We start from the raw sequence: 9,794 nt of genomic DNA on the forward strand, positions 1-9,794 counted from the left end.
AGCGATCACGATTCAGATGGACAGAACACAAGCAAAACAGAAAAACATGACAATTACCATTGCTGTTTCTAAGCTTCAGGAAAGACACGATGTGCGGATTAACTTACCTTTCTCCAACCGGAAAGGGAAACCTACAATCAAAACTTGTCAACGAATAAGCGTTCCCAAACTCGCACAAAACGAAGAATGACCCCCTCTTTTGCCCTTTAAGGCCAAGAGAGCGTAAACCTGAGAAACCAGACCGCCGTTTGTGAACCCAAAACTCAGCTAGTTTCCCTCTTCCTTATTGTTGATCCTCCTGGCAGGGAAAAGATGGCGTCTTTCCACGCCCTCCTAGCCCATAATATGAACTACGTCAAGAAAGATTGGGACCTAGTTCAAATATGGCGGCTATTTTATCTCGCTTGGCCGAAGTCCTCTCGAAGACAACAAAATATCCTTGTCTCCAGACAAGACGTGGTATTAGAGCACTTTCCTCCAAAATAGAAGTAAATGGAGTAAAAATTCACCACGAAGTTGCCGGGCAAGGGAGCAGAGTTGTGTTGTGTATGCCAGGTGCTCTTGGGTCAACACAAAGTGACTTCGCGCCACAACTGAATGGGCTCAGTGATGAATTTACAGTTGTTGCCTTCGATCCTCGTGGATACGGAAAATCAATTCCTCCTAAACGTGATTTCCCAACCGGCTTTTTCGAAAGAGATGCTGATGATGCGGCTGGATTAATGAATGCTCTTGGTAAGCTGGGCATTCCTATCCGACCCAATCCACTCCCCTTACTCGTGAAACCTGAAAGTTTGATATTTTGTTGGCACCATTGAAAAATGTTTTCAAATGTTTCTCATTAAGTTGGTTTCTTAGGGGGAAAAAATCCATTCCCTGTGCAGAAATCTAAAAATTAAAAGCAGCTATCCCTTGAGGAGGCTGGGGTGGGGCACAAAATGACCCCCAGAAGTTAATGCTAATTGATAATTCCAAGGTCACTAGGCTGATTCCTGTTACAAGAACTTAGATTTTATCATGTTTTTATACCTTTATTAGAGAGAGATCTAGCTATTTAACATGCTTGTTTTACACATTGTGATTTTGGACCAGTCAATGGAAATCCCCACCCACCCCCCCGGTCCCGGAAAAGTCTCTGCTGATGAGCCAGAAGGCCCATCAGGCCGGCGCTTATCTCCGGTTTCCGTAGCAGGAAGCAACTAGGAGTATTTATACTCCCCCCTGGATGGGATGCTAGTCCATCACAGGGTTACCCCAAGCATTTCCCCGGTACCCATTTATACACCTGGTTGGAGAGAGGCACCGTGAGAGTAAAGTGTCTTGCCCAAGAACACAACACAATGTCCCCGGCCAGGACCCGAACCCGGACCACTCGATCCGGAGTCAAGCGCTCTAACTATGAGGCCACGGCGCCTCCCAGGAAAGTGTGAGGGGAAATACGGAAATGAAATCACTTTTGAACAGGAATTTGTCCTGTGGGGGTAGTGAATTAGACAAAATTTGACATTGAACACCACGGGCACAAGAGGGGCACAAGAGAAGCACAATTCAAAGAAGGTACGGATCTTTTGAAGAGCTAACTTCTGAAGACATACACCTGCTGGCAAAGCAAAACGTTCCCTCTACTTGTGAAGTACATATAGAAATGTGGGTCAAACACGTTAGCAATGTGAAAAGACATCGTCAAGAAGGTGTTCGTATTAAAAAGTATCCACTCAGAGAAAGGAAAGACCAGTGGATAAATAGAGTTGTAAATCAGCATCTTTGGACCTTGAAGAATCATGGTGTATTTGTGGTGGACCCTAATTCAGTGAAATGCTTGCCTTTCAGTTTGAAAAGAAAGACTGCCCAGTAGAGTAGAGTAGTTTCACTATTAGTGCATGTGTATCACAAAAGCACCAAGTGGAAAGTGACTTTCCATGAGCTTTGGTGACAAATTTCCTTCTCATCATTTAAATTTCCTTCTCATCATTATTTTGTGCAGGCCTTTCTAAATATTCCCTCCTGGGATGGAGTGATGGTGGGATAACATCTTTGATACTGACATCCAAATATCCTCATTGCATTGATAGTATGGTGGTGTGGGGAGCTAATGCCACTGTTACAGAGCAGGACATAGAGCTTTATGAGAAAATAAGAGACACATCAAAATGGAACCCCAAAATGAGAGAACCATTAGAAGGTAAGATAGATGGCTTGAAGAGTTTATCAAATAGAATCTTGTTACAAAGGAATCTGCTCTAAATAGAGACACCATATACCCTACATTTTGATTCTGAAGTCAGTTTTGCCATGATACAATACCTGTCTTCAATATCAAGTACTGGTTTGAAGTTTGCAATCCACCATCACTGATTCTGACCATTGGGAAAAGTGTGGTGGTCCCTGGAAGGGGGGGGGGGAGGGGAGGGGTACTAAAAAAAATAATATGGGGAGACTCCACTCCAGGGGTGGTGGTGGTGGATGTGATGTAAACATCTAAAACGGTTGCACTGTACATTGAAGTAATTTTTAATATTATTTATTATGTCACATGACCTCACCATTATTGGTGAGAGTAAAACAAAATGAATTAAAATGGATTAACATAATTAGAAAAATAAATTACAATAGGGAATAAAAATATTTTTCTATTCTTGCACAGTTCCAAAATTCATTATTTGGGATACTTTTAAATTCATTATTTGGGATACTTTTGGGAATTCTTTTGAAAATTCAAATTTGTCCTCAAGGAGTCTCAGCTTGGTAGGTTAAATTGGTTTTTCTAAGTTGTCCAGCTATATTTGCAATATGTCCTAATTCAAATCAGTGATTTAAAAAGACGAATTTCCTGTCAGTCCTGTCAGAGAAGAAGTGCTTTAAGTATAGGAAATCATGTGAACTTGCTTGTGCATTTCGTGATTTTTGGACGGGAGTGATGTAATTGCACAAGCCGTAGGCAAGTGCAATTTGAGAACTTTAAAAACATCACTTGTGTCAGATTTCACGAAATGCAGGAGCAAGTTCATAAAATTGTTTATTTATTATATGCTCAACAAAATCACTCCATTGCTTTGTTTCCATAGCAACTTCTGTTTTGCACTCTATAACCTCTTACTGTAATGCATTCAACGTTGACCAATCAGAAACGCAGTGTTTTGTTTAGGACATGTATATAATTCATAAGGGTTGTTAGGATTAGTTTTAGTAAATGAAGGTCTTCAATAATTTTTCAATCTCGATTTTTTACCCTTAACAGGGTCAGAGTTTGAGAAACTTGGTGGCACACACCTATCCTAAATTGTCGGGAGTATATCCCCCCCTCCCCCCAAGACGTTGTGAGGTTGTTTCATCAAGCCTACTTGGCAAACATATTAATCCATTAGCTCTTTAACATTTTTGTTTTATAATAGCATTGTATGGCAAGGAAGGTCTCCAAGAAATACAAAGTGGGTGGATAGCTGGTATCAGCAAATACTATACTGACAGGGGAGGAGACATTTGCACAAAAGCAGTCAAGAGTATCACTTGCCCCACCCTGGTGGTCCATGGTCAGAAGGACCCTCTGGTCCCACAGTTTCATCCTGAATACCTACATAATAACATACCAGGATCCAAGCTTCACATCATGCCACAAGGAAAACATAATCTCCATCTTCGCTTTGCTGACGAGTTTAACTTGCTTGTAAAGAAATTTTTAAATGGCCAATTTTGATTTGAAAATATAGTGGAGGATGGCAGAATTAACCCATTGACTCCCAAGGTTCAAAAGTCTGGCACTAGAGTAAAGTACTTACTAAGTATGCCCAGTTCAGGCCGGCTTGGGAGTCAAAGTGTAAAGGTTACTTCTATGACTGCTTCAAATACTTTGTCAAGGAAAGGATTTTGAAAACAAGAACCCACCAGAGCAGGTGAAATTTAAATTTTCAGTTAATTTATTAGGCCATCAATCTGCATTGTGTGTTTATTTGGTGAAGTGTTCAAACCGTTATATGTAATCACCATCAGTCAAGCTTTCATAGAGCAGTTTTCATGACTGTCGAAAGTAATCAGGCGATTGCAATTGCTACGCTTAGTGAATGGTTTACAAATGTTTATCCACCAATAAGAAGAAAAACCAAAACCAATCGTGACTTGCATGCATGATTTTTCCCGCACTTTGAGCGAGTTGCATGGAATTGCTACGAATTTGGATTGGTTCAATGCTCTGTTTGCACCTGCTGTGATTGGTCAAAGTAATTATTTGGTATTTGTTTTACGACACTCAATTGAAAACTGCTCTAACTGAGTACATGTCTTCTGCTAATTGGGAAAACCTATAAATCAAATCAAATGAAGGCAGAAAAATGTTGGTTTTTGATGAGATTGGAAAACCATAGTACCTACAGAAACTACTTCTCACGGCAGAGTAGAGAGCCAACAAACTCAACCCACATATCATACAAAGGCAAGTCTTATAATTGATCCTATGACACATAGGGGGGTAGGGGAGTGCTCTTATCATAGTGCCAACCCCTCTCCCTAAAATATCATCAGGGAACCATCAAAATATGCATATATTGTGTTGGAAGGCAATATAACACATTCTTTGGTAGAATTACGCAAATGTAAAAATAAGCACAACAACAAAAGGTTTACAATAAAAACTTTTTATTTTACACTGAAAAGTTAAAAAAAAACGTTTTTCTGTTACATTTATCATTTATGCACAAACGTTAATAAGAAATTAAAATTTGTCCCAGGTGTTTTTAAGTGTGCAGCCCTGCAATATGAGAGAAACAGATAACTTTACATTATTTTCCTGCCAACTTGACCAAATGAAAATAGCGTCAAAGTATGTCTAATTGTTACCCTGCGAGGAGTTGGTTTCTCCTACGCTTCATGAGAAAGAAATCATTGCGATGAACCGTTAGTTTCCTTGAGTGAGCCGCCGTCCAGCGGCAAGGACAAATAACTTAAATTTGAACCGGTAAAACGAGTTAGTAAACTTATTTTGGAGCTTGCGCGTGCGTTCAGCTACGTAACTGCTGCGTTTGGGAGAGCCTACTGTGTAGTGATTTCATATTTTTCTAGCGAAATAAGAGGTGATGTCAAATGCATCACGTGGGGTGTGACGTACTTTGCACATGCTCGATGGCAAATCAAACGGTTACTCGCAGTGGTTTCTCTCTCGGGAAGCGTAGGTAACAAAGCGTAGGAAACTAACTGCTCGCAGGGTATCTGATTGTATAATCACTGTTTAGACTCAATTGGAAACCTCCATTAAGGCACTGTTACACTGTGCAATTTTTCGTGCAACTTGTCTCGCAATACCCTGGGCACCAGAGGTTTTTCTCGCGTGCGGCGGGAATTTTCGGTGTCGGCCAAAGGCAGACACAGCTTCGGCCGTAGGCCAAAGCCACGAGCGGAAAGACTTGACTGAAACCGGAAACCGCGCGAGAAAAGTCTCTGGCACCCAGGGTGGTCACGCAACACCATTGCGAGACAAGCTAGTTGCACGAATCATTGCCCGATGTAACATACCTTGCAACGGCCAAAACCGCTGCGAGAGCAGTTACAGAAACCGTTGCAGAAAGTAGAATTGAGTTCAAAGAATTTTTTAAGCATTGTGCAGTGCAACACCTGCCTTGCAACTCGTGTCGCAACGGTTTGCGGCAACAGCCAATAAAAATATTCCCTTAACCTCATGTGATCATCGAAACGAGACAAGTTGCATGTTTCTCAGTGTAACAACCGTAAAACAACCTTTTTCATAATGCGAGAACGTTTGTAGAAATGGCGTTGCGAGACAAGTTGCACGAAAAAATGCACGGTGTAACAGCGCCTTAAAGTGAATCTTGCATGGACTTGTTTTGAAAACACAGACGATGATACTGACAGAGCCAACAACTATGGCTCTATTTTATCCCATTGAGATCCTTATAAAGGTATTATCAAAAGTACATTACCTCTTAAAATTCACATTCAAATTTGCTAAAAGAGAGATTTCACCTTTTTTTAGTCCCACATCTTACACGCTTTGAGTGTGGGGTTTAAAATGTAGGTATGGGTGTTAAACAATATTCTTTTTTTCAAAAAAGCAAAACAAATTAATACAATCTTATCTTGGTTGACGGAATATTATTGGACTTACTTATTAAAATCCAAACCACTGATTGATTGTTCGAGCGAAGAATCCGTTGTTCTCTTCTGTAAAAAAACAAAACAAAATGATTTACAGTTGTTACATCTACATATTCCTGCACTCGGCAAAGTCCTTTTTGATTTATGGCGATTTATGGCTGTTTCTGCTTAGGTGGCCTCATACACCATAAGCCTTTTTAGAGACATCACCGCCAAGCCGGCCACTTCTGATGGAGAGAACAGGACAGCCACAACACCCTTACTCTTCTCGAATAGTGCGTGGGTTCTTTAACGTCCCACAAGGAACTTATGAACATAGCAGACATTTGTTAGGCGGTTTATAGTCCTTATTCGAGATAACAGTTGAAAGTCTAACCATTTGAGTGTTCGAATTTGCGACCTCCTGTATGGCTCAACCAACTGAACCACCGGTGCTCGTTGTTGTTAACACGTGATTCGAAATCTCTTCTTGACAAAGGACACAACAAGATTGGATCGCGCAGACTTGTGTGTTGACATAATTATTTCATTCACAGATCAAGAGCTAAACATTCAACATTCATTGTTTGTGACTGCTCCTTTAATTTGTGGCTTTCTTTACTCGCATAACTGCCTTTCCTTCCTCTCACCGTGTTTTAAACAGTTATTTTGAGACCCGGATGTATTCTGTGATTGATGTTACCTTTCCTGGCCATCCATGGCGTGTGGTAAGTTCTCATAACATTTTCCCCAAGTGGCATTGGCCGGTTGTTCAAATAACGCACTGCAAAAGGAGAGAAATAAAAAGAATACGCCTTAACTTAGCTGGTGGAAAAATTAAAGATGTCACTACAACTTGTTTTATCTGAACTGACCGGGTTACTTTCTTCGTAGTTGTCAAATCACGCGTGTAAAGAAATCCAAACCGTCCATTATTAAGAATGGGAAATATGCAAGTAAGTGCCCGGGTATGATACAAATTGCTTGGAAACGGGTGAAAAATCAGAGTCCTAAACAGGATTCGAATCTACGACCCCCTAACACTGGTTAGTCTCGTTCAGGATGTCACGCAATGGGGGAGCGTTGCGTGACGAACATCGGTCGGATTCTTTACTCATTGAGCTACTAGAACTCCAAGGCGGAGCTAGGCCGTTTATTTACATCCTGGGGCCCGTTTCTCGAAAGTCCCGAAAAGCCATTTGAGAAACTGCCAACCGCCTGTTTTGAAAGCCCATCTTTTAACGTGTTTCAAGGTAACAAAAAAGGAAACATGACCGTAAAGTTTGACGACTTAAACCCTCTTCGTTCTTGAGATACAAAGGGAATTGTGACACCCGAAAATGGCCCGTAAAGTTTCGGGACTTTCCAGAAACGGGTCCCTGGATGGACAATGTGTCCCGATCTCTGCGGTCTCTACAAAGTCAAGCACCTCAATTTTTGCAAATACATGAATGTTGGAAAGGTGTAATGGGTCCGTGGGAAGGATATGATACAAGTTGCTTTCCATCATTCCATCATTCAAGTCATGTAAGTGGCCGGGTATTCTGCAGCTCAGCCAAGGTAAATTAGTGCGATGTTTACTGTTTTGACTGGGATAAATTCTTACCCTTTTCAGCCTGGCTGATGTGGTAAGAGTTAACTGGACCGACAGCTGGCAGTGGTCTTGTGTTTAAGTAAGCCGGGGCTAAACAGAAAAAAAAAATAAAAGAAAAAATGGAAATGAACAACTGATGATGAAAGTGAAGAATGATGATAAGGAGAACGACGATGATGGTAGCAAAACGAGCGATTATTACCCAGAAGATCAAAGGGCTTCTGCTCGAAGGGTATTACCACATCTGCTCCTCCGAAAAAATGTTTAAAAGTGCATACCTGATTTCAAATGATTAGAGCAAGGATCATCAATCTTTATTGTATCTCTTTCATCGTGCAAAGCTCCCTCGACAGTAACAGTATCTTTTGTGCAGTCAGTTGGATTCATGAATCCAGGACTGAAGCTACTGTTTTCTAAAAAAAAAAAAAAGAGAGATTCTTCCAACGCTCAAAATCCGAAATTTTATTTAACAAATATCGCTGTAAGGTGTAAGAGAAACTCCTTGCTCTTTTTCTTTTGTATCCTAGTTTTAAAGCTTCAAGAAATTGCCAGGATGTTGTTTTCATTTGTATATCTTACTGCATGGCTCCATGCAATTTGCTGCAGTTTTTCCTTAACCAGGAAAAACAGGAGCTTGATTGGCTCCCGTGAAACCAATCATATCAGGCACAAAGAACGCGATGAACCAATCAGAATTCAAAGCAATTATATCAACTTGATCAAAGGGCGGGAAAATTGCGCATTTCGCGTGTGGCGTGTCGTTTACTTACGTTTAGCAATTTCGCCATTCCTAGTTGCAATGTGCAATGAGTTTGCACGAAACGGACCATTTGCAATAACCATATCTGATATCTTGTCAAATTCCGAGGGCTTCAGATCACTGAAGTAGGCTTCGGCTAAAAAGAAGATTTTGAGTCAATATGGCAAATCAACTAAAGTGATCCCGGTGCAGGACAAAAGATGTGAATTCAAAGAGATTTTAACATAAGCTCGGTGAAAAGCGGAAATGATAAGGTAAAATATGAGCTAAGGATGAGAATGAGAACAGAGCCCAGTTTAGCGAAATTTTTATAGGACCGAAGGCCAGTTTTAAAACTAGGACTCGTTTATTCAGCTAAACTGTTCTTTTAACATATTTTTGGAACAGCGAAAAGCGAAGTAATTTCCCTGAAATATTAAATAAAGAAAAGAAAGAAACCAAGAATGCGTCGTACCTCTAAACAATGGATACTTCTCCTCGAACTGTGGAAATCCCGCTTCATGACCATCACGAGCAATGTCGCTTTGTACACGAGCACCAATGTCTTCTTTATTTTTGTCTTTTGGCTCTTTGGTGTTAAAGAGCTTTCGACGAGAAGCTGAAAAGGAGTAAGTTACTAAGGTTAAGCTTCAAGTTTTTAATATAGTGGCTGCTAACGTTTCGACCTGGAATTCTTGTAGGGAATGGGTTCCCAGTGTTGTGGTCTGTCCTCTGTGGTATAGCTAGAGGCCCACAAGTTAGAAACCTGTGAAAGGTTTTAAATTGCGTATCCCACTCTAAATTACGGTCGAAATAAAATTCGGTATCGTATCGTGGAATGAAAACACTGAAGTCCTTTTCACTGGAAAGAGGTCATTTCAAAAAACTGAGTAGTACATTCCCCTCACTTATAACGAACAGCTTGTTAACGTCCCATTGATCGTCCTTGTCCGAGAATACTTGAAAGTCTGAAGGCACAAATTTCCTCTTAGTTATTAAAACACGAAGAGTGTCGCTCTGCATCTCTCGATTCCAACCATTTCTGTGTCATAAAGACGAGCTCGTCGGTCTCTCCAGAGAGCTCGATGAAGCTGTGTAATTCACCAGTTGACGCAGATATCTCAGTTACGAATTTATATTTGAATCGAAAATAAAGGAAAGGAACTTTGTTTAAGTGCCTTGTCGTTTTCGCTCTGGAGCACTAATTGGGGACAAGGTAAACTGAAATCAACAATCAAAGCAAATGTTGGTTTTTGAGGAGAGTGGAAAGCGGAGTACCCGGAGAAAACCTCTCCGGATGCAGAGTAGAAAACCAACAAACTCAACCCAAATCAAATCAAATCAAATCAAATCTTTATTTTAAAGACATACGAAGCCGAG

At 40.7% G+C, this 9,794-nt stretch overlaps 2 protein-coding genes across 2 annotated transcripts in view; one reads left to right on the forward strand and one right to left on the reverse strand.

The window, feature by feature from the left end:
• The window catches only part of LOC137977862 (CYFIP-related Rac1 interactor B-like), a 16,439-nt gene extending 16,097 nt beyond the window's left edge, over nucleotides 1–342 (reverse strand). Inside the window, exon 1 of the mRNA XM_068825212.1 lies at nucleotides 108–342. The gene's annotated coding sequence lies outside the window, so the exon portion shown is untranslated. The remainder of the gene's footprint in view (nucleotides 1–107) is intronic.
• A 17-nt stretch (nucleotides 343–359) lies between these two features.
• On the forward strand, nucleotides 360–4,729 carry LOC137977863 (valacyclovir hydrolase-like). Its single transcript, XM_068825213.1, has 3 exons — nucleotides 360–735; nucleotides 1,985–2,182; nucleotides 3,393–4,729. The coding sequence occupies exons 1-3, from the start codon at nucleotides 384–386 to the stop codon at nucleotides 3,692–3,694; spliced, it is 852 nt and encodes a 283-aa protein (XP_068681314.1). The 5' UTR covers nucleotides 360–383; the 3' UTR covers nucleotides 3,695–4,729.
• Nucleotides 4,730–9,794: the final 5,065 nt, after the last annotated feature.

This window comes from Montipora foliosa, chromosome 11 (genome assembly GCF_036669935.1).
Source record: "Montipora foliosa isolate CH-2021 chromosome 11, ASM3666993v2, whole genome shotgun sequence".
NCBI classification, from domain to species: Eukaryota; Metazoa; Cnidaria; class Anthozoa; order Scleractinia; family Acroporidae; genus Montipora; species Montipora foliosa.